Source organism: Papaver somniferum, chromosome 5, assembly GCF_003573695.1.
Source record: "Papaver somniferum cultivar HN1 chromosome 5, ASM357369v1, whole genome shotgun sequence".
NCBI lineage: Eukaryota > Viridiplantae > Streptophyta > Magnoliopsida > Ranunculales > Papaveraceae > Papaver > Papaver somniferum.
This window is the reverse complement of record NC_039362.1, coordinates 159,493,831-159,521,622: the sequence shown is the minus strand read 5'-3', so window position 1 is coordinate 159,521,622 and position 27,792 is coordinate 159,493,831. Positions and strand designations below refer to the sequence as shown.

The following is a 27,792-nucleotide window of genomic DNA, read 5'->3' as shown; positions in this document are numbered from 1 at the left end:
GCTTTCTTGGCCTCACAGGCTACTACAGAAAGTTTGTGCAAGGTTATGGAGCCATTATCAGACCTCTCACTGGCCTTCTCAAGAAGAATTCATTTCTATGGAGCCCAACTGCTACTACTGCTTTTGTGAACCTCAAGACTGCAATGAGTAATACTCTTGTGTTCGCTCTCCCTGATTTTACCAAGCCATTTGTAGTTGAAAGTGATGCTAGTGATGCTTGCACTGAAGCAGTTCTACTCCAAGAAGAGAGGCCAATTGCTTACTTCAGCAAACCATTAGGCCCAAAGGCTACAACACTGTCCACTTATGAAAAAGATCTTCTAGTTATAGTTATGGTTGTGCAAAGATGGAGACAATATCTACAGGGAACAAAATTTACTATCAATACTGATCATCAAATCCTCAAGTACTTCCTGAAGCAGAAACTCACCACCACCTTCCAACAAAAATGGTTAATCAAACTCTTGGGGTTTGACTATGATATCCAATACAAGAAGGGAGATGAGAATACTGTTGTTGATGTTCTTTCCAGAAGACCCTCGGAAACTGCTACTTGTAATTATTTAACAACTTCTACTCCAAATTGGGCTCAAGATGTCACCAACAACTACATCAATGACCCCAAGGAATACCAGCTCATATCTCAACTTCTTCTCAACCCTGACAGTGCTCCAAATTACACTTATGCATAAGGTATTTTGAGATACAAAACTAAAATCTATATTGGAACTAGGGGAAATGTCAGACAATCACTCTTAGAATCTCTATATGCTTCTGCAATTGGAGGACATTCTAGAATTCAAGCCACCTCTGTCAGAGCAAGGAACTGTTTTTATTGGAAGGGAATGCACAGAGACATAGTGTTTTTTGTCTCTCACTGTGGTATCTGCCAGAGAAATAAGAGTGACACCACTAATGCTGCAGGTCTAATTCAACCTCTACCTATTCCAAACCAGCCATGGCAGCATATCACCATCGACTTCATAAAAGGCTTACCTGTCAGCAATAAAAATAGTGTGATTCTTTTCATTATGGACAGACTCACCAAATATGTTCATTTCTTGGCTCTTCAGCACCCTTACAGAGCAGCTTCAGTTCCTCATACTTTCCTCAATGAAGTTTTCAAACTACATGGCTTGCCCTCATCCATTGTATCTGACAGGGACAAGGTCTTCACAAGCAACTTTTGGCAGGATCTGTTTAAAGCTTTGGGCACCAATCTCAACCTCAGTATTGCATATCACCCTCAAACTGATGGCCATACTGAGAGAGTCAATGCTTGCTTAGAGACTTATTTAAGATGTCTTACTGGCCATAAACCAGGAAAATAGAGTCAGTGGCTAGCCCTTGCAGAGTGGTGGTACAATACCAGTTTCCGTACCAGCCTAAAAATGTCTCCATTCCAAGCACTTTATGGGTATATGTCTCCCCACCTTGCATTTCCTCCTTTTGTCACCACTTCAGTTGATGTTGTTGAAACATATTTGAAAGAAAAAAACTCTCTACTGGATATTCTCAAAGAATCACTCCACACAGCTCAAGCAAGAATGAAGTTCTATGTAGATCTGTCCAGAAAAGATAGATCTTTTGAAATAGGTGATATGGTGCATCTCAAACTACAGCCCTACAAGCAAACCTCTCTATCAATGAGGAAGAATTTCAAACTCACCTCCAAATTCTATGGGCCTTTTCCAGTATTTCAGAAGGTGGGTAAAGTGGCTCACAGGTTAGAAATACCCTCCCATGCACGCATACACCCCGTATTTCATGTGTCCCAAATCAAAAACATATTGGCCTCAAACGCACTCCATCTCCCATGTTAGAGCATATCTCAGGTTGAACCCTCCAAACGTTGGTATTTCAAGTTTGGCTGTCATATTTTAGCGAACCAAAACTCATTTAAAGAGTCGCTTGATTATTTACTAGAGTCAACTTCGTATAGGTTAGCTAGAAAATTACTAGGATATGAGACTTACAAGTGTTACGTGAAGACTTGAAGAATGTGAAGAAGTAAAGATATACATCGACGACATCATCGTTCCTCTTGAGGTTAGTAATATTTGACTTGAACTGTTTCATTCCTAACATATCTTTCAAGTCGTGCATATTAAAAATATAAATACGAAGTTGTGAATGATATACTCTAGTTAGACATAGTATTAAGGAATACAATACGAAGTTTAATGCTTATCTTTTGAACTTCGTATATAAGGCATCGACATAATCGTATGAATGCTATAGTGATTATGTGTATGGGTATGGGTGAAGATTTCGCCCTAGGAAACAATGTTTTACATTCGTTTTAAGGAAGTAAATTCATAAATTTGTTTTGTGAATCGAAAGGGAAATCGCTAGGCTTATTGGTATTGTTATTCATTGCAAATTTTTGGATTACCAATATGTGTGTTTAGTGTAACCGCTCACGACTTGTTTATGTTCTTGGTAAAACTATTCACAAGGCCTGAATTTTATTTTGGTATGACTTTTATTAGTGAAACCGATCTTAAATAATCACCTGAGATGGTATGATCGATATACTGTAATTGGTATGACCAACTCTAGACATTGGGGAACCGATCCTAGTAAGAGGTGCAACCGATCACAAGTATATGGAATCTATCCTTGTAAGAGGTACAACAAGTCTTAGTAATTGGTAACCGATCCTATGACTTGTGCAACCGATTATGAGTAAATACCATAATTATGTGGTAATCGATCCTAGTACCTAGTCAACCAATTTTTAGAAATCTAGTGTGACTGATCCTACTACCCACACAGAGGTAGAACCGAAACCTGTTTTGGTAGAACCGTGAAACCCCTGTTTGGTGATTGAATGTTTTTGATCAATCACGTAGTTCTTGGAATACAAATGAACCAATTCTAAACTCGTTTGGAAGTGTGGCAAATCGGTTCCAAGATTGTAAATATGAAAGAGGATTTACAAAGTTAAGATGTGGACATACTTTGAACACGTGCAGTAATTCTTGTCTATTATTTTTCAAAGATATTCCTTAATAACTAAAGGAAAATCCGGATCGAAATAAATTGAGAATCTTTTAATTAAGGTTTTTAGTTTTTATATGCTTTTAATTTCCAGCAATTAAATGCATATCTGTAGAAAATAAAAATTGGTAATGTGCATTTACTAATTGGAGATTTTCTACTGAGATTTCGGTCAATATTTGGACAGAGCATTTCCAGGAATTACGAAAACCGAATTTGGAAATATATTGCATATCTTAAGAATATTTTCGGTTTTGGAAATTCCTTGGTGTCCAAACTTCCTTGGTCAATAAATATTGAAGTTTGCATTTCAAGCAAACTAATCCTCAGAGCCAGCAAAACTACCTTGTTGTGTTGTTACTGCTGGAGTCGTATATTCGGAGAGGAAAGTAACCTAATTAGGCGAAATCTCTTACGACCACTCATTTTAAAGACTTCTTTGTGAATAGGAAGATCTACGAGTACTGTTGGTGGGAAACTAGATAATTGCAGTCTATTATTAGTTTTTGATTGATTTGATTGAATAACGGTTGTTGAACTTTGATTGCACCTAGTTTTTCTATGTTTGAGAATCTTCTCTTCTGATATAAGATTCACTCAAACTAGATCGAAGTTTCTACAGGGATATTTATAACTGATTGTAAATCTAAAGACGTCTTGTGATATTCCATTGTTAACAGACTCCGTTCTATGTGTGATTGATCACAAGAGATTCAAGTTGTTTGTGTGCAGGTTTTTATTGAAGATCTAAGAAGATTTGAAAACAAAAAAGATTTTTGATTTGAGTCCATAATCTTTGGTGTGCACAAAAATTGATCGGCTGGGGATCCAACTATAATCGGTTTATCCTTGTAATAACCTTAATTGATCAGTTGAGTAGATCAACATCAATACAATTCTTTGTGATTCAAATTATTGATTGCATAGTCTGTAAACAATTACTTTGGTAGTTGTTGATTGATTGATGTAAGAAACCGACAAAGGAGTTTATTGTGATAAACGGAAGGGCCTTTTGTCAAACTCATATCACGTTGATTGAAAAGAGTTGTTATCGAACAGATTTGTTGTTCCTTTACTGTTTGGAATACGAACCAAAGGAATTTTTCCAAGTGCGTGACTTATTACAAGTTGGAGGCGCAGGGATACAGACGGAACTAGTTGAACTATAGGTTTAGTTGCTTGGCCTCAACTATACGAAGTTGGTTTAGATTTTGTATGGCGGCTTAATCCTGAGAGTATTCAATTCTGTACAAGGTCCCGGGGTTTTTCTGCATTTGGGGTTTCCTCGTTAACAAAATCTTGCTGTGTCATTCACTTTTATTTTCCGCAATTATAATTGTCTTATTATAATTTAAAGTAAATTACACAAACGTTAATTCCTAGTTACTTGATATCAAACCTATTGTGTTTGGTTAAGTCCGAACCTATTATCAAGTAAACATACTTCGTTGTTGTATTGTCTCGATCTTGAATCCATAGTCAATCACACAAGTTATCTTGTTGTCGTATTGTCTCGATATCGTATCCATAGACGATCACACGAAGTGTGAACCGATTAGTTGTATTGTTTCAACTCAGTCCATAGACAATCACTTTCGAAGAAAGGACTTATAGGTGGAAAAGTTTTAGATCGAGGTATATTTGGGTACCCTCGTCTTTTCAATTGATATCAGAGCAGGCAAACACGAAAAGATCTAACAATCTGTGTTTTGTGTGATCCAACCTATAAGGCATGAGTCAAAAGAAAGTTAAGCGAGAGCGAAAACTAAAGAAATACTCAGTTAAAGCATTACAAGATTTATGCTCAAAAGAAGATAGTTGCTCAAACTCTTGTTGCTCAAAATATGATACTTCTTCCGAGGTATTTTTGAGTTACATACTTGAGATCTCGGATGAAAGGTCAAGTGTGAAAACATCAGAACTAAAGGAATTAATTAAACAATTTTTTCTTTGTTCCAATGAACTTCTTTCTACACTTGAAAGAGAACAAGTTTTAACTTTAAAGCTTGAAAAACTCGATGAAGAGCATAACTTGCTAAAAGGCAAATTCTCACTACAAGTTTGTGACTTCGAAGAGAAGATGAATATTGAACGCCATCATGTAAAAACTTGTGAAAAGAATTTGGATAAAACCCTGGAAAAGGTTTGTCTTCTAGAAAAAGAGCTTGATGACTCTAAAATAGAACTAAATTCTCAACGAGAGTACTTCAAGGAAAAAGAAAATAGTCTTCTTTCCAACATAGAGCATTTAGAGGAAATTCTTAACTCTACTCTTGATTAAAATAATTCATCAAAAGAGGAAATATTTATACTTAGAAAACTTAATGAAAGCTCAAACAACTTATCCTCATTGTTGGAAACAGGGAGAATTTATGGAGACACACGTGGTTTAGGGTATGAAGATAGTAATACCGTTGTGCCTAACAATGAAATAAAGTTTGTAGAATCTCTGTATACACAAACAGTGGACTCTCTAAATGAGAATACTCAGTACAGCTATGAAGAAACCAATAGGGACATACAAACAATTTATGAACATTCAAAGAAGGTTGTTGAAGGAAAGGAGAAGTCGAAACTACGAAGAGTAGAGAAAAACAAAGGAGTCTTCAGCAATTTTGCACAAAAAGGTAACAACAAACATTATGATTCCAATATTCTCAAAGGTTGTTATTCTTGTGGTAGTAAAAATCATCTTCAGAAGTTATGTAAGTTTCGCAAAATGCAAAATGCTCTCCGTTTAGTTTCAAGGGAATTGAGAAAAATAAATTTTGATTCTCGACTCTCAACAAATAGAGTAAAGAACTATTATGCTGATTCTTGGTATACTCAGTATACTCCAAAATCATTTAAAAAAGGGCATAAGAAAAATGATTTTAAACGGACAAGATTTGTCTCTCATCCTTTAAAAGGAACAGTCTCTGAATCATTCTTCGATTATGATGATATATCATATCTCAAGAAGTAGAAGAGAAAAAATAGTTAAAAATAATGCACTATTTCATAAGAACAGATTTCTTCTTACCCAAACACTCCTTGTGTTATAGAAATTTGTTTAAAATGGGTAATTCCAGTTATTTCCTCTTAAGTTAGATTTCCTAAAAATCTCCATGTAATTCAAATAAAAAGTTTCTTTTTATAAGAAGTTAAAAATCTTATAAGAACCTAACTCAAATTCGAATCTTTCATGGTCTTTGATAATGAAAGACCGAAAGAATGCTATATCTGATTTGATATACTCCTATAGATTTCATGATCTATTAACTAGAAAAATTCAAATAATTCTTTTCACTGAGAATAAAAGATCATATAGTGAATTTGTGGGAGAATATTGTATTCAGGAAGTGGAAATTGTTTTGGATTCCTCCAATAAAGGAAGATTTGAACTCTGTTCTGAGTTGTGCTCATATCAGATCATGCCCTCCTTTACGGAAGTAATGGCTACAAGTTTGTGTGAAGGATTTCTTGAAATGATTGGAAGAAAGTAACTCTTTAAGGAATTATCCTCGGTTGCTCAAAAGGAAATTATTTTTCATGTTGTTTGCTGGGCATCTTATAGAGATTTTCATGATCTTCAGATGATTAGCTTTCACTCTGCCAATCTGGAACTATTTGAAGAAAACCTTGATGAAATCATGGAAACTGAGGATAATAAAGATGAATAAGGTTAAACTCTTATTCAAAAGCAGGAAAAATAAACATTAGTTTTTGATCTCTCTCAATAAGGTCTATTTTGAATAAAACTATCTTATTTATGAATAAAATTATTAGTTTATAATTTTTCTTGTGATAATATTTCGATTACATAGTCGGTGCTTGAATGCTCTATATTATTGCTATGTGTGTATGGGATGTTTGATTTCAGTTTTCTAACCTTGATATTCGATCTCATATGATGTGTCAACCCTTATGGTTTGGGTGACTTTTTGGTTTAGCAGGATTAAGTTCTATCCCATGTTGGTAGGCTTTATCAAAGGATCATAAGGGGTTCCGATTGAAACTAATATGTGAAAAAGTCACAATATGTTGAATCATTTGGTTTAACATAAAAGCATATGTGTTTCGGGGTTTTCAACTTTTGTTATGCATTAGTTAAAAACCGGTTTTCAACTTTTCTCTGGTAAAGGTTGGTTGTTGTTGTTCTTTTGTCTTGCAAGAGGATGACAACATGATGATTTCCTCCCTGGAAAGATGTGAAAGGAGAAGAGGATGCGGAACTTGGGGTAACGAATTTGTTAGTTAACCGTTTTCCTGTTTAAGAAAAGCCTGATTTTATTGCATATATTTTGCTTTTGCTTAACAAAATTTCGGTACAATTGATGTTTATTCCATTATCTGTGTATGGATGTGTGTCTGATTCAGTTGTTTCCGGTTAAGAAAAAGTATTGTTATCTTGCTTTATTGTTTGGTATCAATTGTTTAGGCTTATAAAATTACGGTGCAATTGCGGTGCTTTAATGTCTAAGTTTGTTTCAATTGCTTCCGATTGAGATAAATAATTATGCAAGTTGATTTATTTGGTTATTATTTATGGCTTAAAAAAAGTCTTAGGGATCATTTGTTTAGTCCAATTCGATTCCGGATAAGAGAAACTAATTCAATTATGATCTTAGTTGGACTTATCAAATTGTAGGTTTCGGTTATTCAAGTCTAATCGAATGCCTTAACAAGAAATACCTGTTAACTAACTGTTTGAGGGTGAAAACGGTTTCTGCTGATTTCGGTAATTTCGTGTATGTGGGTGAGAAACGAGTTTAAACCCTAAAAAATGTACTTCAAGGTAGTACTTTGATTCGAGAGATCAATCTCTACATATCCGGCCTAAACCAAGAAATGGCCGTTCCAGACTTGCTTCGGTCACATAGTGAAGGAGAAGGGTTGGTCTTAGGGAGGGAAGCGAAGAGAGTGTTGAGACCAGAATAGTTGATTCTGGAAGAGTAGTTGTTTGACGACTTGTATCAGAAAGTGGAACGCTAGCAGATTGGGAAGCTAATAAGTGATTTCTGAGTGTTGTATTCTCCTAACCAAAAACTTGTTTTTTGGTGGAAATAGGTGAGACCTATTTATACAAGTCGCAACGAAACGTACCCTGGTCTCATAAGAAGTGTAAAGGGTTGAGTACATGGAAGAAAGCGGTAACGGGTAACACCTGGAATTGATGTTTCCATAATGAAGGAAACGTTTCACTATTACATTTTGTATTTACTAACCGCCTCACTCTTATGATACTTTCTTGTAACGAGCATAGTGTACGCCGCACGCTGTAAACCGCCAGACCAATACCCTGATGAGCATCCACCGGTTTGTGACATTTTTTGATGTCTCGAGTGTTTTCGTGGAAAACGTGTAGCATGTTGCTATTGTTTGGCAAGTTAAGATTGAGAGGTTTGCCGGTTCGGTAGTGACCTTCGTCGGCCGAGATTTTGCATCTTGAGAAGAAGGTTAGCCGTTGATTGTGGTTACCTTGCGTTGGTATCCAGTGGCGTGGCCATGGTGTTGGCATGGGTTGCGCATGCTCTTGGCGTGGCTGATTAGGGTTCGGTGCCATGACCAAAGAATTGACATAGCTAAGTGTGTGTCGTGGCCAAAGAGTTGGAAGCGTAGCCAAAGGTTTCCACAAGTCGTTTGGTGGCAAGTTTGTACGGCTGAGATCTGCATCTCAGGAGGAGAGGTAGCCGTTGATTGTTGCAACCCTCCGTTTGGAATCCAGCGGCATGGAGGCATGGCTTTGGCATGTTTTAGGCGCGGCCAAATTAGGGTTTGGAGTAAACCGTGAAATTTGGCATTGGGCCAGGAGTTGCCATGGCGAACTTGGACGGCTGATATTTGCATCTCAGAAGGAAGGGTGGCCGTTGATTTTTGCAACCCTTCGTTTGGTAGCCAGCGGCATGGAGTCATGGATGGCATGGCTTTGGCATGGTTTAGGTGCGTCCAAACTAGGATTTTGGCATAGTTTTTAGGCGCAACCAAAATTAGGGTTTTGGCATAGTTTAGGCGCGGCCAAAATTAGGGCTTGGCGTTGGTCCAAAAGTTTCCACGCGTTTGGTGGTGAACTTGGACGGCTGAGATTTGCATCTCAGAAGGAAGGGCGGCCGTTGATTGTTGCAACCCTTCGTTTGGCAGCCAGCGGCATGGAGGCATGGCTTTGGCGCAGAGGTGTGGCTAGCATGGCATGCCATTGGCACTATGGTGCGGCCGACATGGTTGGTGCGCCTTTGGCACGGAGATATGGCTTGCATGGCATGCCATTGGCACGATGGTGAGGCTGGCATGGTTAGCATGTCTTTGGCGCGAAGATGTGGCTGGCATGGCATGCCATTGGCACGGTGGTGCGGCTGGCATGGTTGGCATGCCATTGGCGCGGAGGTGTGGCTGGCATGGCATGCCATTGTCACTATGGTGCGGCCGGCATGGTTGGTGTGCCTTTGGCGCGGAGATGTGGTTGGCATGGCATGCCATTGGCACGATGGTGCGGCTGGCATGGTCGGCATGTCTTTGGCGCGGAGATGTGGCTGGCATGGCATGCCATTGGCATGGTGGTGCGGCTCGCATGGTTGGCATGCCTTTGGCGCAGAGATGTGGCTGGCATGCTTGGCATGCCTTTGGCGCGGAGATGTGGCTGGCATGGTGGTGCGCCTGACATGGTTGGCATGCCTTTGGCACGGAGATGTAGCTGGCACGGCATGTCATTGGTACGGTGACGCGGCTGGCATGGTTGGCATGCCTTTGGCACGGAGATGTGGCTGGCATGGCATGTCATTGGCACGGTGGTGCGGCTGGCTTGGTTGGCATGCCTTTGGCGCGGAGATGTGGCTGGCATTGGCACGGTGGTGCGGCTGGCATGGTTGGCATTCCTTTGGCGCGGAGATGTGGCTTGCATGGCATGCCATTGGCACGGTGGTGCGGCTGGCATGGTTGGCATGCCTTTGGCGCGGAGATGTGGCTGGAATGGCATGCCATTGGCACGGTGGTGCGGCTGGCATGGTTGGAATTCCTTTGTCGTGGAGATGTGTCTATTAGGGTTTAGTGTATCGAGACCCTAGTTTAAAATATGTGGCACGCGCGATTGGCACGTTTGGCTAGCATGCGCGGCTGGCATTGCAGAGATGACGCCAGTCAGTACCGAGGGCTCTGCCGTGGAGCATGGCATATACATAAAATATGTACCCCGGTAATTTTACGCAGACATGTTGAATGGTTCAATAAATGTGCTAGTGGCGACATTATTACTCAAGTGTGACTGTACAGTTTGACTAAGGTTTTACGATTTTAAACCTAAGCTAAAAACCACCATCAACACTAACCTAGTACTTGTCTTGTTTAAATTGAAAGGTCTAAATTATTGTTCGAATAATTAGAACCTGGTGAGAAAAATAGAGTTAATTCTGATCTTTATTCTGGTCTTATCGAATTAAGCGATTGTACTTGCGCAGTCGGTTTAGCAAAAGAACTAAGGTGCTTAGTCGATTTTTTTGATTTGCTAAACTATTAGGAAAAATTGCTTCGGGAAATTGTTTCCTTGATAACATATCAAAACAAAATTACTTTGTAGTTTCGGTTTTGATATTGGTTATCGAAAATGGTGTGTGGAACCCTCGTGCTATAGGTTGCAAGTTTTTTAAGATTTGTAAGATCCTTTCGGTTTGTCCTTTATTTGCCCGTACCTTTGTCATTTTGTGACAAAAAGGGGGAGAAATATATGGAGTAAACAAGTGATATTGGTGTTGATTTGATATCACTTAGGAAAGGACAATGGTGCTTAAACGTTATATCTAACGAAAAGAGTAAAGCATAGACTAAGGGGGAGTAACATATCATATGATGATTTGTAGTTATATGGACTACAAGAAGGAATAACAAAGAGGTGCAGATTGAAAATCTACTTATCTTACCTTTAGGGGGAGTATAAACTTTGTTATTATAATGTCAACAGCGGCATTTATGGATTGAATGTATACAGGTTATTATGCTGTTGAAACTTGGAATCAAGCGTATGTATAATGAATTCTTGTAATTTTTTTTATCCATATGATGTAAGAGTTTTGTCACTAAAATTGACAAAGGGGGAGATTGTTAGAGCATAGATCGGTTGAACCCACCAAGTGTTGGTATGTCGAGTTTGGTTGTCATATTTTAGTGAACCAAAACTCATTTAAAGAGTCGCTTGATTATTTACTAGAGTCAAATTCGTATAGGTTAGCTAGAAAGTTACTAGGATATGAGACTTACAAGTATTACGTGAAGACTCAAAGAATTTGAAGAAGTAAAGAGCTACATCGACGACATCATCCTTCCTCTTGAGGTTAGTAATATTTGACTTAAATTGTTTCATTCCTAACGTATCTTTCAAGTCGCACATATTGAAAACATAACTTCGAAGCTGTGAATGATTATACTCTAGTTAGACATAGTATTAAGGAATACAATACGAAGTATAATGCTTATCTTTTGAACTTCGTATATAAGACATCGACATAATCGTATGAATGCTATTGTGATTATGTGTATGGGTATGGGTGAAGATTTCGTCCTAGGAAACAATATTTTACATTCGTTTAAAGGAAGTAAATTCATAAACTTGTTTTGTGAATCGAAAGGGAAATCACTAGGCTTATTGGTATTGTTATTCATTGCAAATCTTTGGATTACCAATATGTGTGTTTAGTATAACCGCTCATGACTTGTTTATGTTCTTGGTAAAACTATTCACAAGGCCTGACTTTTGTATTGGTATGACTTTTATTAGTGAAACCGATCTTACGTAATCACCTAAGATGGTATGATCGATATATTGTAATTGGTATGACCAACTCTAGACATTGTGGAACCGATCCTAGTAAGAGGTGCAACCGATTACAAGTATGTGGAATCGATCCTTGTAAGAGGTACAACAAGTCTTAGTAATTGGTAACCGATCCTATGACTTGTGCAACCGATTATGAGTAAATACCATAATTATGTGGTAATCGATCCTAGTACCTAGTCAACCAATTTTTCGAAATACTAGTGTGACTTATCCTTGTACCCACATGGAGGTAGAACCGAAACTTGTTTTGGTAGAACCGTGAAACCCATGTTTGGTGATTGAATGTTTTTGATCAATCACATAGTTCTTGGAATACAGATGAACCAATTCTGAACTCGTTTGGAAGTGTGGCAAATTGGTTCCAAAATTGTAAATATGAAAGAGGATTTATAAAATTAAGATGTCGACATACTTTGAACACGTGCAGTAATTCTTATCTATTATTGCTCAAAGATATTCCTTAACAACTAAAGGAGAATCCCGGATCAAAATAAATTGAGAATCTTTTAATTAAGGTTTTTATTTTTATATGCTTTTAATTTCCAGCAATTAAATGCATATCTTTAGAAAATAAAAATCGGTGATGTGCATTTACTAATTGGAGATTTTCTACTGAGATTTCGGTCAATATTTGGACAGAGCATTTCCAGGAATTATGAAACCGAATTTGGAAATATATTGCATATCTTGAGAATATTTTCGGTTTTGGAAATTCATTGGTGTCCAAACTTCCTTGGTCTATAAATATTGAAGTTTGGATATCAAGCAAACTAATCCTCAGAGCCAGCAAAACTACCTTGTTGTGTTGTTACTGCTGGAGCCGTATATTCGGAGAGGAAAGTAACCTAATTAGGTGAAATCTCATACGACCGCTCATTTTAAAGATTTCTTTGGGATTAGGATGCTGTACGAGTAACGTTGGTGGGAAACTAGATAATTGAAGTCTATTATTAGTTTTTGATTGATTTGATTGACTAACGGTTGTTGAACTTTGATTGCACCTAGTTTGTTTATACTTGATAATCTTATCTTCTGATATAAGATTCACTCAAACTAGATCGAAGTTTCGACGGGGATCTTTAGAACTGTTTGTAGACCTAAATACGTCTTGTTATAATCCATTGTTAACAGACTCCGTTCTATGTGTGATTGATCACAAGATATTCAATTTGTTTGTGTGCATGTGTTTATTGAAGATCTAAGAAGATTTGAAGACAAAGAAGATTTCTGATTTGAGTTCATAATCTTTGGTATGCACAAAAATTGATTGGCTGGGGATCCAACTATAATCGATTTATCCTTGTGATAAGCTTGATTGATTAGTTGAGTAGATCGGCATCAATACAATTCTTTGTGATTCAAAGTATTGATTGCATAGTCTCTAAACAATTACTTTGGTAGTTGTCGATTGATTGATCTAAGAACCCGACAAAGGAGTTTATTGTGATAAACGGAAGAGCCTTTTGTCAAACTCATATCACGTTGATTAAAAAGAGTTGTTACCGAACAGATTTGTTGTTCCTTTACTGTTTGGAATACGAACCAAAGGAATTGTTCCAAGTGCGTGAATTATTACAAGTTGGAGGCGTAGGGATATAGACGGAACTAGGTGAACTATAGGTTTAGTTTCTTGGTCTCAACTAGACGAAGTTGGTTTAGATTTTGTACAGCGGCTTAATCCTGAGAGTATTCAATTCTGGACAAGGTCCCGGGGTTTTTCTGCATTTGCGGTTTCCTCGTTAACAAAACCTTGTTGTGTCATTTAATTTTATTTTCCGCAATTATAATTGTCTTATTATAATTTAAAGTAAATTACACAAACATTAATTCCTATTTACTTGATATCAATCCTATTGTGTTTGGTTAAGTCCGAACCTATTATCAAGTAAACATATTTCGTTGTTGTATTGTCTCGATCTTGAATCCATAGTCAATCACACAAGTTATCTTGTTGTCGTATTGTCTCGATCTCGTATCCATAGACGATCACACGAAGTGTGAACCGATTAGTTGTATTGTCTCGACTCAGTCCATAGACAATCATTTTCGAAGAAAGGACTTATAGGTGGAAAAGTTTTAGATCGAGGTATATTTAGGTACCTTCGTCTTTTCACCCCAACCTTCCGGTGGTGGATCATGAAGATGCAATCATCATGCTGCCCGAGAAGATTCTACGTACCAGAAAAGTTCTCCAAGGTAATAAGTCACGCAGGTTCTCCTTCAATAGACCAACTCTTCTCCAGAAAATGCTACTTGGGAGGATCTATCTGACATCAAGGAACATTATCCAAAATTCATCCTTGAGGACAAGGGTCGTTTTCAGGGAGAGGCAATGTCACAGTGTGATAGTTAGGGGATGTCCATTTTAGCTGCCATTAGTGGAACTGTGGGTGTGTTTAGTCAAATTTTGTTACAGTTATTTAATTGTTTCTGTCTGTAGGATTTAGCCACGCGTCCCTCATCTGTTGGGCAGGATTAGGGTTAATTATTGGCTACTTAAATGTGTAATAGAGATTATATTCCTCCCGGTTGAAATTTATGAAACAAAACCTATTTGGTTGCGTTCTTCATGAACCAGATTTGGCTCAATTCCATAAGAATTTGAGATTCTTCTTTCCATTTTTATCATCATTTCATCTTCCTGTTGTTCATTTGTTGTTTAAACACAACAAAACCGTGATCCCATCTATATATATTGATATACACTTGCCTTGACGAGGTTCCATGCAACATTCTGAGACACCAGTGGCTTTGTTTGAATCAAAATCTGTGCTCTCGGCCTCTTGCTCTCTTTGGTCTATACGAACATAATGTAGGAGATTCCCCGTGGGAATTCCGACGGTCAGTGTAGAACTATTGGGGTACAATACAGGTGCAGGAGGATTTACAAGAAGTCCAAGTATTAGATCTTCTCCTGTTTGTTATGACGAATAGGCATAAAAGATGATTGATGTTTACCCAATTGATAAGCTACAACTAGAAAACATAAGCACATTACAAAGCTCAATCTTCCATCATGAGCACATAAAAAGAAAGAAAACAAAACACAACAAAATTCAACATAAGAGTTGCAAACAAAATACTCAAATTTGCTGGTTGGTGGCCGGTGGAAATTCCCTTGTAAGTCTTGGTTCAGTTAGTCCTTCCATGGGAGGAGCTCCGGATCCACGATCTGTATGATGCATTTGGTGGCCATCCATAGTATTAGGGAAAGGGTTAGGGCTTGGATTATCTAAGTTTTGGTGGTAAGGATGGGGTTTAGCCAATTCTTTCTCAGCCTTCTGGCCAGCTTTTGCCAAGTGATGTTCAACTTGTGCTTCTGCTTCTTTGGCCTTTCTCATCTCTTTTGCTACCTCTATTCTTGCCTTTGCCAAATCTTTCTCCTCCTGCAATTCATGGTTTGCAACAGCTTAATACACAAAATTTTCAAAGTAACTCGCATTTATATTTTGATGGTATCTATTTAGTGTCTTTGAGAACATAACAATTTAAGTTTGTAACATATTGTGCTTTATGACACATTCATAGTATACCTGCTCTTCGGCTTTAGCTTCTGCCTTAGCTTTACGCATGGCAGCCATGTCGCTCAACTTCTCCTTAACAGACTGCATATTTTGTTTTGTTTTTTCTCGATATTTCCAGGAAATCTATTAAACACGAATTAATTTTGAGATTAAGATGAGCTTAAATAATACTACCAGTTAACTAAAAGAATTTATAATTACAAATAGGTGGTTCGTAATATTCAGATCTCAGCCAGGAAAAAAAAATTATGGTGAATAGTGACCATCTCTCCTGTTATTTAGCAGATTGAAATCCACAAGAAAAGAGATGATTGATAGTCATTGGTGGTTCTTAATTGATACTAAAATTAGACAGTTAATGACTATTGCCTAAGATTTTGGATCTGTAGAAGAGACTTGAGAGGAGAAGATATTTCACATCCCATTCCTAAAATGTACCTGGACATAGCATTACTGAAGCAAGGTTAAACGCAAATGTGATAATAACCAAACTCTCACATTATATATTACCATTCAACTGCTTCAAAATATACAATGATTTCAGTTGAATTTATCTCTGAAAGTTTATCTCATAGCCAAACTCCAAAGCAAGCTAAATAAGGACCTGATAAAAATCTCCCCTGACAGTTTTAGCTAAACTGAAAGCAGTTGAGAACAATAACAAAAAGCTCCTAATTCCATCATCTCATGAACAAGAGCACATCATTAATGTAAGCTAAAACTCTAATTCGCAACCATTATCTCAATTATATTACTGGACTTTCTTCAAGTGTCACTCAGTCCTCCTAGTCCTACCATTGATCCCTCGTATTATTCCTGTACAAGCAAACACATAGAAATTTAGCAGTAATATCATAATCTTATTTAGGACTATAACCTTTTACCAGGAATAAGAATACAATTAAAAATTGTCCCTAATATATTAGTGCACAAAAATGAGCATGTTTTTAACCACCTTATTGATACCAATCTATCATTTGGAAGAAAAAAACAGCCTGTTTTAATTCTTCTACCATCAATATAGCCGTTACAAGTTCTGAAACAATCATATTTACATTCTGTTCTCACCAAGAACCTAAAGAGTTATAACCCCAACAACAAAAGGTGCTAGCCTTTTCAAGGGAATCCAAAAATTTTCAGGTTTAACACATTTAAGTTAGGACTACAAAAAATTTAAGTATCATGTCCAGCAGAACTACTCCTGGTTTCTATACAGCTCGAAGGTCATGACTTGCACACTGCTAGTCTGCTTGATATCTACATATCTATATGTATATATACAGCTCAAAGGCCATGGGTTTTTTTTTTTTTTTGATCAGAAAGCTGGGGTTAAGGGGACCCCACCCCACAAAGGCCATGGGTTACACGCTACTAATTTTGCATATTTTACTAAAAAAAATGTCAAGGAAACAATTTTAGAAAACATGAAAATTCACTTCATACCCGTTCATGCCTTGTTGTCCCATGTAACCCCTTTGCTCTTCCTGCATGTTATTTGACTGCGTGGCAGAGAAAGTTTGCCCTGCTCCAGACCCAGAATAACCCTGACCAAAACCTGAGGCCTCTCCTTGCCCAAATCCTCTACGAGATGGACTGAAATTCGTATCATCCCCTCTGAAACCCCTATGCTCAACTGGTGCATACTCCCTTCGCTGCTGAGGAGCATAATTTCCTCTATCATCTGGAGGAGCAAAACCCGCATCTACACGCTCTCCTGGGACTGGAGCATGTCCATAATTAGGTTGTTGCCCTGCCATCTGCCCAAAATTTGATTGCTGTCCAGCCTGACCATAATTTGATTGTTCCCGTGCTCCTCCTATAAAATTTGGTTGCGCTGCCGCCTGCCCATAATTTGGTTGTTGCCATGCTGGCTGTCCATAATTGGGTTGCCCTGTTGGCTGCCCATAGTTTGGTTGTTGCCCTGCAGGTGGCACATAATTTGGTTGTTGCCCTGCCGGTGGCACATAATTTGGTTGATGCCCAGCCATCGGCGGCCCAATATTTGGTTGATGATCAGCCATTGGCTGCTCAACGTTTGGCTGCTGCCCAGCCATCGGCTGCCCAAAATTTGGTTGTTGTCTTCCTCCCTGTTCATAATTTGGTTGTGGTGGGTAACCTTGCTCTGGCCCAATGTTCCTTCCAGCTCCTTGCATAGGAGCCTGACGATCAAATTGCTGATCTCTTGGCGTAAATCCCTGGCGATCATTTGGTTGGTTCCTACCATCTCCTTGCATAGGGGATTGGCGATCATAAGGTCGGTCCCGTGGACGCTCATTTCGATTAAATCTTCCTCCCTCCCGGCCATAGAGAGCCGGAGGAAGACGACGTATGATTTCCCCATTGATGTATTTGTCTCCTACAATAACAGGAGAATCACATTAAGCATACAAAGAGAAAACGAATAAACGATGTTTCAATGGACAGGGTAACAACCAAGGAAATCACAATATCAGAGGATCAATGAAGTGGTTTAAGTGTCCGTTAGTCTCTAAAAGAGTGAAATCCAAAATATACTGAAGTAAATAATCAACTCTGAAAATCAGAAGCCATGGCCCATGCATCATTTAAAGACCATCCTAAGCCATCCACATAACAGACTACAGGTTTACAAATATATAGGAGCTGCTTAGGAATCTACCTCAAATTTAAGATTTTTCACAGCATAATAGATATAGATTTGATAGACAAACCAAAACACAAAAATTCAGCTTCACGAATAATTTGATTAAAGTGAATATATTAGGCAAAAAAGTGGGTGTATTAGGCAACAAATGGGCCTAATAACTGAACATGTCCACTTTAATATGTTACCAAATGACAAAAAAGTTGTACAAAAATGAGGCTATGATAACACCACGGAATAAATTCTATACCGAGTCAAAGAAAACAATAAGTGTGCAAAAAATAAGGAGAAATGTCAAATAGCACTACCTCCATATTCCTTGTTTTTTGGATCAATATATGAATCTGGCAAGATAAAAACAACTCCTGGCAAACCTGATTACATAAAGACACTGCATAAGTATCACCCCAAAGAAACCAGTCTTTGCAGGACAAATTAAGATTACAAAAGTTTTACCTCTGAACTTTTCTGACATATCCTCTGTCATAACAGCTTGAAATCCGTGGTAAGTGGTGGTGCTACAAGCATACATTCTCTTTTTCGCCTCTTCCACACTGGATGAGGAAATCAAATTATTCAGATTAGTTAAATGAACTCTTATAGGTTCAGACTCCAATCCAACACAAACATAACTAAATAAATAAAGTGACCGAACACAGAATATAAATTACAATGAGAAAAATCAAGCTCTCAAAGATCTAATAGGTAATCTGCCGTTCAGGGATACACTTCCATTATCATCCGAGTTCTCAAGAAAAATTAGTACATGTTGAATAAAACGGTAAAGTTTATGCCTTATAGTGACACACTTTGGATATTGTCCCAATAAATTGTCAGTCATACAACATTTTCCAGACCAAAAATGCCATAACAAAGTTGGATACATGGAGCTCAAATGATCAGTGATACGATATGGAAAGTGGGTCTCAGTCAGATTGGTACTAAATAAATTCAGAAAACGATTTAATTTTCAGAGATTAAACCCAAAACCCTAACAAAAAAAATTCCCAAAATGACAAAAAGAATTTACCTTCCAACAACCTTAGCTAGGGTTTGAACATAAGTCTCAACCATTTCTTCAGCAGTAGGTGCAGGATTTTTTGGGAAATCCATAGTAATAAGCCAATGCATATAATCACAGCCTTCAAACAAAATTTCATCTGGTCCTATCTTATCATCATAATTGTTGTTATTGTATGATCTTGATGATAGAGATGGTATTGATGAATGAAACAAATGGGATTGAACATTTTTAGGGTTTATTGGAACATTAGTTGATGTTGATGATGATGGAGTAAATATGCTGGATTGTAAAATAGAGGAGGATGAAGAAGATGTGAGAGCAGAAATTGAGCGATGGGTTTTAAGAAGAGAAGATGTTAAACCTAGCGCTCGACGAGCACGCAGCGAGGAGAGCGCCATTAGAAAGATTTTTGCAGAGATTTTTTCTAGGTTTTAAGAGAGAGCCAGGGTTTTAGAAGAGAACGAGAGTGAATGCCAAAGTTTATTATTTGCAAATGAAACTGGACTACCTGCATAGGCAGTGTAGCATTTGATTCTGAACCACACAAAAAAAAAAACTTCCGCATTCTTTGTTTTGATCAAAGTTGCCACAATCTAACTGAAATCACCTTATTTATCTGGATCTGACTCGATATGTTTATTTTCATCTTATTCAAGAATATGAGTCAGTTGTTTGTTCCTATGCGTTAGAGGTATTTTATTATCTGTTTGTTGCCTGGATCTGACTGAAATCACCTGACTCATCTGGATCTGACTCGATATTTTTTTTTTCATCTTATTCAAAAATATGAGTCAGTCGTTTGTTCCCACAAGTCAGGAGTATTTTATTACCTGATCAAATAGAACCGAGTCAGAGTTTAGGTATGACTAAGATCGCGAGTCAGATTCAGGCACGCGGAGTCAACAAAAAACGAACATGCTCTTAGAACCGTGATAAGGTGTCTGCCCATTATGGTGCAGTCCGGTCCCTATGCGCACATCATAACCTAATCGGTTTGGCGTATTCTGGACATCCGTAAAAGACTCTACACGATACCGAAAACCATTGGATATCTAGTCGGGGTTTCTGTCCAGAGCCCACTCGGTAAGTCTAGCAGTTCTCTTGATTGAAAACATCTGTTGATGTTTAGGGAGAAAATGCAAATTGATCGTATATTTTACAGCAAACCTTGTCCAGGACATGCATCAATATTCTTCTCCGGAAATTCTGCTGAACTACCGTCTGCATATGATGTAAGCATGCACATTATATATAGCACTCTGGTTCCTGCCTACCTATTTGTTTCTAGAAATCGGAACTTTTTTTTATCATCCTCTGAGGAAACACGTGCACTGAGCCTAAGTGGTACCAAGTTTCGATTAATTTGTAAAAGATAATTATAAGCTAGGCTCAAACAGAAACAAGGATAAGGTTTATGTCGAACAACAACCACTGAAAAGTTACAACTAATGGAATGATGATAAAGAATTCAGATTTCAAGTCTTACAGTTTTGTGGATATTAGAATGGCAATAATGAATATACTTATAATTCTACCAAAACATTTGAAATATATCAAGAGAGCTGCTAATAGCATTCAAATAAACATAAACACATATGTAAAACCAATGAAAGTTTTGAATTATCATAGCACACTTGATAGTACTAACACCTCGTGTTCTCTCACAACACAATCGATCAAGACAAATAGAAAAATTTAGATAGGATTCAGAACACCACCACAACCACATATTGTCTTAAACTGAAACATAATGAAAAATGTCATCGAGAATTAATTGAAGAAGGGACTACTAATTAAGCAGTTAATTCTTCCTCCTTGTGAGTCTCAATGGTGACATCGGATTGTGGGTAAGCGACACAAGTCAATACCCAACCCTCTTCAACCTGGTCATCATCAAGGAAACTACCATCAGATTGGTCGAGCGTTCCTGCAGTGACTTTCCCAGCGCATGAAGAACAGGAACCTGCACGGCATGAGTAAGGAAGATCGATTCCAACTTCTTCAGCATGGTCAAGAATGTAAACATCATCTGGACAATCGAATTCTTGAGTTCCCTCTGGTGTGATTAGAGTCACTTTGTATGTAGCCATTGCGGTTATTCTACCACCACGGCTGGATTTTAGCCCGAACATAGCTTGGCTTACGTTGGAGATTGAACGAAGACTTGTTACGGGTTGTTTTCTGATGAATGAGGTACTAACCATGGGACCTGAAAGTGTTGCTGCCATTTTTCTAATAAGAAGAGAGGAATGGAGAAGTTGTAGCTAACAAGTTTGAGGTTGTGGTTTTTGGGTTGTGGAGTCTGAAATGAGATGGGATTCATAAAGGGGGAGGCAAAATATGGGAATATGTTTTATCCTGACACGTGTCAGCTTGTGATGCGTTGGTTTATCCTTAAAGGCCATCACATTGTGTGTGAAGAGGTTCACAGGTTATCTTTGGCTGTGGCTGGCACAAGCTTATCACACTGAGATGAGGATATTTTCATGTCCACGTACTCTGCAGTTTAAGCTTAACTTTTCATTGGCAAGAAAATATCCAAGAGCCAGAGATGTTAAAATTAGCTGATGCACATAATGGTTAAAATTTTGTTACAGGAAAGCAAAAGAAGGCCTTGGGAGAGAAAAAAATCGCAGTCCGACTTATTAAGAAAAACTGGTTTCTTGAAATATTTGAATGAGTCCAAATACAGCTTGAAACATTTGTATGAGCCCAAATTTAGCAGCGTCCATGCATGTTTTCAGGTTACCCTTGTGTTGGTTCCTCTCTACTCGGTATAAATTTGTGAAACGCAAAACATATATTACAGCAGAGTCCATAGAGATAAAGGAAGCCAAAAGAATAGAGCATCCATCATATAAACGGGTGTCTCAAAATGGGAAAGAAGAAATTTGATTGATCAAATACTACCAAAAATACAATGTAACAGGTACAGATAATCTGATCATATAGGATTGCTTCTCTAGACCATACATTTGAACAGTTACTGCACCATAATCAGGTAAGGAAGGTTTACAATAACAGCTGGGGAAAGAAAAAATACCTTCCCAAGTGCACCAAAAATGACATTAACACTAAAGCTCCTTCAAGATTTCTATTTCCGTGATATATTTGTTGGTTCCCGACTAAGCTTCTCATCAAAAAAAGCACCTGTTATATTTTCTCAATGGTTGGACTCTGAAAGCAACTACGACCTTTGGTTGTTTTCTTCGTATTAATCACATTTGATGTTTCTATAGATCCTCCTCACAAATAAAGTTGACCCCAAGTAACCAACGGCACCTAAAAATTCATATAGATGGAAAGAAATATCATTAGAGACAACATAAAGATTAATAAACAGCACCTGACCTGAATGAAAACACAAAAAGCAGATGGTTAAGTGGAAGATAAAATGAAATAATAGTAAAGGACTAGGCAGATACTCTAACAAGGTTACTTTCTTTCTTCAATTCATTTAAATGCGGCCTAGATGAAAACTAAATCCACCAGATGTACTTAAACTCACCACAGAGGATTCCTAAACCGAGACAGAACATCATAGTGTACCCGAAATAGAAGCTGGTCTGGAAGAAGCCTGACATCTTTGTCTTCACGCAATAGTAATATATGGAGTAGAGGTATACGTATACAGCTGTTGAAGCAGCAGAGAAGAATGATGTCCATTGCCAATGATAGTTCTCAGCATTGAGCAAGAAGTATGTTCCCACAATTGTAACACATACAGTGACGATGGTGAGAATCAAGAAAACTAGCAACATAAAGCCATAGACGTAATACACCTGCCATCAGAAGAAGACAATTAGTGAGTAGTGTTATGTGATTGCACTTCCGTGCACAAGAATCTAACCCATGTTGCACTTTTTCTGGAAAGTCTTTCATGCTCAAAACATATTCAATATACAGATCTTTGCACATCTCCATTTTGGTTTTATTCTGCACACACATAATTGACAGATGCAAACATTGTCTAAACTTGATGTCTAGTATTCTGCTGCACATTTCAAAATTTTAAATACAAATATTTATAGAAGTCCAACATTTTCTGAATTGATTTTCGTAAAAATCTTAGGATATAAACTAGTTGCTCGGATTGCCAGACATTATTAGAGAGAGAATTAGACAATCTATAGTGATAGGAAGGATTTGCACTATCATGTATTCATGTGGTCATATAAGTCATGTGAAATCACTCTGAGGCAGAGGAGATATAGAATGAAAAGGAAAAAGGAAACAGATACAGTACATTTGTCACCGAGACAATTGATTACTGAGGCAAAATTAACACTGAAAGGTCCATTGGGAAGAACAGACATGAAAATTAGTAGATGGAGTTTAGATGGTATATATATATTTATAGCATTAAATAGGGCAAACTATGCTCAAGTTTTTTCTACTGCTATATGTCACTCCCACAGTATGTTTACCAACTCCTCGTGGAAGAAACAATTGCTTGTAATAAAAGGAGAGCAGTACCCCTGTATTTATCAGGATGGAAAAAGTTTATTGCTTTTTAACCTTTTTGACCATGATGCCAGTCATGTTGCTCACAAGTTCAACAAGCAAGAAACCATCACTTCCATCAGAAAGGTACAGTGACATTTACATTCACAAATATTGAGAAGATTTTGAAAAGTATAGAAACAGCCGTATAAGCGTGCAAACCATATCTAAGAAATTAAGACTTACCTTATAGTTCCAAAATGATGTGAACACAAAATACATCTCGATGAATATGCTGCCAAAAGGAAGCAGTCCTCCGAATATAGACACAACAGAGGGCGTGAGATACCATTTTTTTTCAGGGATTGGACGAGGAATGGTCTTTACACGGCAGGGATTGTTTAGAGCACCGTTCCAGTTTCTTCCAACAACCGTTCCCAGAAGTGCCAGAGGGAAGGAAATGAAAGCCCAAATGACAAACACAACCATCATGGTACCGAAAGGAATTGCAGCCAGAGATCCATAAGATATAGCAATTGCGTTCAGAAACAAACCAATACCAAAGACCAAAAATGGGAAAAGTGATGCTGTTAGCATCATTGACTTAATCCAGCTTTTACCTGAGAAACATAGACCCGACCTCTATAAGCTTTCGAAGGATAACAAAAAGAAGAGCAAAGAAGTAACGGGAACAGATAACCACGGAAATAACCATCTAGCTGAAGTTCAAAGATTAAAGTGAGAAAAAAAAAAAAAAAACTGAGTTGTGAGCTCAATGATTTTAATTTTGGGCACTACGTAAAGGTTTTAATCCCCCAAACAGTTTTTGACTTTCAGATACTGCAGTAACCAAAGAATTGAATCCACTGGAAGCACCTAGCAACAACATCTTGTTTTTTAAGAACGAGTTTTCTAGATTGTACCCAAAAAGACTCTTTTTTGACCTAAACATAGGGCGATTTTCTTTTTCCTGGAATTTGTTGAATCCTTTGTTCCAACGAGAGTAAATAATACACAAAAGTGAATAAAGTGTAGCAAACTTATTTCACTACAAAACAGAAAACAAACTTCGGGCTTGCAGTAATAACATTGAGAAATCAAATGTGACGTGGAAAAGAGAAAAATTCAAGGCTTTTAGACATACCACCATGGCGTGAGTACAGCCCACCACTCACATAACCCGAGATAAATGATGTAAGAGCATAGCATACTATAAAAGTAGTGACAATCGCTCCTCGGCTGGTCCAAATAAATATATTAAGGAATCAATCATCAATCTACCAGAATAATACAACGAAACAAAATATCAATGTAGTTTGTCGATATAAAGCAAGATGGCATGGACTGCAAATCAACTGATCAAAAGAGGTGACACCAAAATAAACTCATGAAGGCTGATTCTTGATTCATGCCTACCCAAAAATGACCACATATTTTGAGACAAAACCAACCGATACAAAGATAATTAGAAAGTTATGCTATTCTCAGAAAATATAATACACTTCAAACATACCCGATGTATAACATCCCAATGATTGCCAATAGGATGACAAGGAGAACAAGCATGGCAAGCTGAGCACCTGTCCCAACAACTGCTGCAAGTAGATTCAAACAGCGGGGAGGGCGGAATACATCCCCATGGACAAGTTTCCATCCAGACTCTTCGCTCACCTCTCTTTCCTGATGTAACAGTTTTGCAGTAATCGCCGACATTTTGGCTATTAGCATTTACTCAGAGGCTTTCCAAAAAGTATAAGCATATCCAACAAAAACATTAACAAATAAAAATAAATTTTAAAATGAGAAACCAGGCAAAGAAAATAGTGTCACCAGAGTCTCAAGATCATCATCTTCCCGAGCATACTTTGCATAATCATTCCGAAGAGTTCTCACCAATATCATCGATACCAAGCCAGTGAGAAAGATAACCATCATGAAAGAATTAAAAATTGAGAACCAATGAATCTGCAATAGAAAGAACACATTTACTGCTCTGCTGCATCAATAAGAATATGACATTTGGTACTTTTGCGGTATCTCAATCTTTCTCTTCTCAGTTCATTGCATTCTGTATCTTTGTTAATATTGGTTATGATTTTCTTGCTCTACTTGGTTATCTTGTAAGAAATCATGCAAACAGTCACTTGTCTTAAATGAAATGCTATGAACTGATCAAAACAAAAACAAAACAAAAAAAAGTAAATTTCAAAGAGATTGTAACCACAACTCCAAAGACAAAAAGAATAAATCAAATTAACTTTGTTTTGGTAATACATGCTTAAAAGTAGAAACTGATTTTTCTACTTGTTCTGTATTAGGCAAAGTATTAAAAGAGAGGTTGGAAGGGATATCTGGTAACTGCTTGCTACTACCCAAAAGACAGTTGTTTCTTTAGGTCACTTACTAACCTGATGCTCAAAGAAAGGATAGTCCAAGTAAACATCAAATCGCCGTGCAAAAGTGATATCTGTCGGGATCCACTTCACTGAATACGTCATGTCTATCACCTTTCCCACTTCCAGTGGTTTAGGGCTTTCTTGAGTTAGATTAACATGAATAATCTGCAAATACGGAAACTCCTAAGAAGAAGAAAAAAATACTAGGGAACCAAAAATAAATCTCCAATTACTGATCATTGGATTTTAAATGCCACAAACCTGCTCTCCATTGTATTTAATAACAATGTTCTTATGTGTATAAAGCATATGCCTGCTGTCATCACCGCTTTTATCGGAATGTGGTTCACCAACGAAACCTAATCAACAAGAAGATATGCATGCATGCATGATGAATTAGAGTCCATCCAAGAGATTTTAAAATTTGAACACACAGGGATATGACAGGTGCGCACCCCATAAAGGCAGATCATCTGGAGATGTCTCAACACATGAAAAAGAAAGAAGAGTAAAAGAGTGAGCAACAAAAAAAGGCAACTCAAAATATAAGAAACAATAAGCCATGTAAAGCATACCCATGAAGAATTCAAACCAATACGAACTCTCAATTGCATCCTTGAACTCCTTTACCTTCGGTGCGTCTAAATTAATCTCACAGATGGAACTTCTATCAACATTTTCTGTCCAAACAAATAATGAATTACTGCTGGCACTGTACCTTAGCCATCACAAATTATCAAATGAAGGAAGAAGTTTACAACCAGAAGGTTTACACACTCTGATATTTTATTTCAATCTGACTATCAATGAGTTCATTTCCACCAAGAACCTCTCCAAGTCCTCCCCATTTGTGAGCAGCATTTCCAGGTTGTGGCTGGCAAAAGGGAAGACTGTAGTAGTTGTATGTTTCTTGTGGATTATTATAAGGTCCAACTTTGTTTACCCAAAGAGTAACAGGAGCATCTACCTGATACTGCGTGAATAGACAATCAAAGGAAACAGTTTATGATTCATAAAGCGGGTATTCAGTTCTGAGTCTTCTGACTCAGATAGTTACTACCAATTCATAAAGAGGAACTCATATGGGTTGCCTTTTCCCCTATATCCAAATTCATTCCTTGCTTAACTGTATATGTTTCAAAACTCTTGGCAACTTGCTCAGCAATGTATTTTCTTGTTTAAGCCACACCCAACATTCCAAATTTATTGAAAACTCAAACTCTATAAATTGTGATTCTTAGAAATTCCTTTGGTAAGAAGGTAAGTAAAGCACAATTTTTGAAACCTAACCCTTGTGAGCCTGAATAACCAAGACATTTAAGACTAAAGCAGTGAGCTTCAAACATTGACATGGGATTGCATCAAAACAAAAAACAAAAAAAATCTGCTACAATTTCCAACCCTTTTAACTTAAAACAGATAAATTTAAGTACATACATACAGATCTATGAAACACTGAGCTAATTAGGGTTCAAATACAAATTTAGAATATAACAACTAATTATAGAGGGAATTACCTTGTGATCAGACTCAGAAGCAAAAGCAAGATTAATGTAGGCAAGAAGAAGAATGCATAAGAAGGATATGAATTTGACCATCACGTTAATGTTGAATCGGATCTATCTTTATTTGTAATTACTAAAAAGAGTCAAAATACAAAAACGAACTCAAGAACTGCTCAAGAAATCTAATCACATTCTACTTCTTATTCTACAAATGCTGTTTTTTGATGTTTCAGACCGATAGACGGAAACTCGACCAATTTCATGGTCACATGACATGACTGAACGGTGCGTTAAGATTGAGATTATGGAGCAAATATCATACCCCGACCCATATAAGATCTCTGGTCTTAATAAGAAGTAAGAACCCTATTATTGGGGCTTAAAAAGTCTTGGTCTTTTGGGGGCTTTTTAGGGTCACCAAATAGTAATTGGGTCATCCCATCAAATATTTATATAACGACTAATATGATC

At 37.5% G+C, this 27,792-nt stretch overlaps 4 protein-coding genes across 5 annotated transcripts; all 4 read right to left on the bottom strand.

Annotated features, from left to right (window-relative positions):
* Positions 1-14,721: 14,721 nt before the first annotated feature.
* LOC113283396 (late embryogenesis abundant protein 6-like) lies at positions 14,722-15,497 on the bottom strand. Its single transcript, XM_026532632.1, has 2 exons — positions 15,340-15,497; positions 14,722-15,192 (listed from the first exon to the last, which is right to left on the bottom strand). The coding sequence occupies exons 1-2, from the start codon at positions 15,415-15,417 to the stop codon at positions 14,890-14,892; spliced, it is 381 nt and encodes a 126-aa protein (XP_026388417.1). The 5' UTR covers positions 15,418-15,497; the 3' UTR covers positions 14,722-14,889.
* Positions 15,498-15,807: 310 nt separating this feature from the next.
* Positions 15,808-19,469, bottom strand: LOC113283394 (multiple organellar RNA editing factor 1, mitochondrial-like). The gene is made up of 5 exons (XM_026532631.1): positions 18,984-19,469; positions 18,410-18,507; positions 18,262-18,327; positions 16,774-17,686; positions 15,808-16,146 (listed from the first exon to the last, which is right to left on the bottom strand). The coding sequence occupies exons 1-5, from the start codon at positions 19,373-19,375 to the stop codon at positions 16,122-16,124; spliced, it is 1,494 nt and encodes a 497-aa protein (XP_026388416.1). The 5' UTR covers positions 19,376-19,469; the 3' UTR covers positions 15,808-16,121.
* Positions 19,470-20,526: 1,057 nt separating this feature from the next.
* LOC113283393 (ferredoxin) lies at positions 20,527-21,292 on the bottom strand. Its single transcript, XM_026532630.1, has one exon. It carries the CDS (start codon positions 21,203-21,205, stop codon positions 20,771-20,773), a length of 435 nt encoding a protein of 144 aa, XP_026388415.1. The 5' UTR covers positions 21,206-21,292; the 3' UTR covers positions 20,527-20,770.
* A 551-nt stretch (positions 21,293-21,843) lies between these two features.
* LOC113283392 (transmembrane 9 superfamily member 1-like) lies at positions 21,844-27,657 on the bottom strand. 2 transcript variants are annotated; one of them, XM_026532628.1, is made up of 12 exons: positions 27,334-27,657; positions 26,594-26,789; positions 26,392-26,496; positions 26,272-26,289; positions 26,078-26,175; positions 25,829-25,981; positions 25,251-25,385; positions 24,934-25,100; positions 24,565-24,659; positions 23,667-24,040; positions 22,486-22,759; positions 21,844-22,259 (listed from the first exon to the last, which is right to left on the bottom strand). In XM_026532628.1, the coding sequence occupies exons 1-12, from the start codon at positions 27,412-27,414 to the stop codon at positions 22,192-22,194; spliced, it is 1,764 nt and encodes a 587-aa protein (XP_026388413.1). In that variant the 5' UTR covers positions 27,415-27,657; the 3' UTR covers positions 21,844-22,191. The 2 variants fall into 2 exon arrangements, with proteins under 2 accessions (XP_026388413.1, XP_026388414.1); XM_026532629.1 differs by having other exon boundaries at positions 22,527-22,759.
* Between the last annotated feature and the right edge of the window lie 135 nt (positions 27,658-27,792).

Bases quoted from the DNA above. Each gene is read 5' to 3' on its own strand.
- LOC113283394 (XM_026532631.1), bottom strand. From the start codon at position 19,375: ATGGCGCTCTCCTCGCTGCGTGCTCGTCGAGCGCTAGGTTTAACATCT. The intron at 18,328-18,409 runs GTAAAACTTTTG...TTATGTAATCAG, and splicing joins TATGTCAGAAAAGTTCAGAG to GTTTGCCAGGAGTTGTTTTT. The intron at 16,147-16,773 runs GTATGAAGTGAA...TTGCTTGTACAG, and splicing joins GGACAACAAGGCATGAACGG to GAATAATACGAGGGATCAAT.
- LOC113283392 (XM_026532628.1), bottom strand. From the start codon at position 27,414: ATGGTCAAATTCATATCCTTCTTATGCATTCTTCTTCTTGCCTACATT. The intron at 26,790-27,333 runs GTAATTCCCTCT...CTATTCACGCAG, and splicing joins CTTCTGAGTCTGATCACAAG to TATCAGGTAGATGCTCCTGT. The intron at 24,660-24,933 runs GTATGTTTGAAG...TATTTGGACCAG, and splicing joins ATTGGGATGTTATACATCGG to CCGAGGAGCGATTGTCACTA.
- LOC113283393 (XM_026532630.1), bottom strand. From the start codon at position 21,205: ATGGCAGCAACACTTTCAGGTCCCATGGTTAGTACCTCATTCATCAGA.
- LOC113283396 (XM_026532632.1), bottom strand. From the start codon at position 15,417: ATGCAGTCTGTTAAGGAGAAGTTGAGCGACATGGCTGCCATGCGTAAA. The intron at 15,193-15,339 runs GTATACTATGAA...CATGAATTGCAG, and splicing joins AAGCTAAAGCCGAAGAGCAG to GAGGAGAAAGATTTGGCAAA.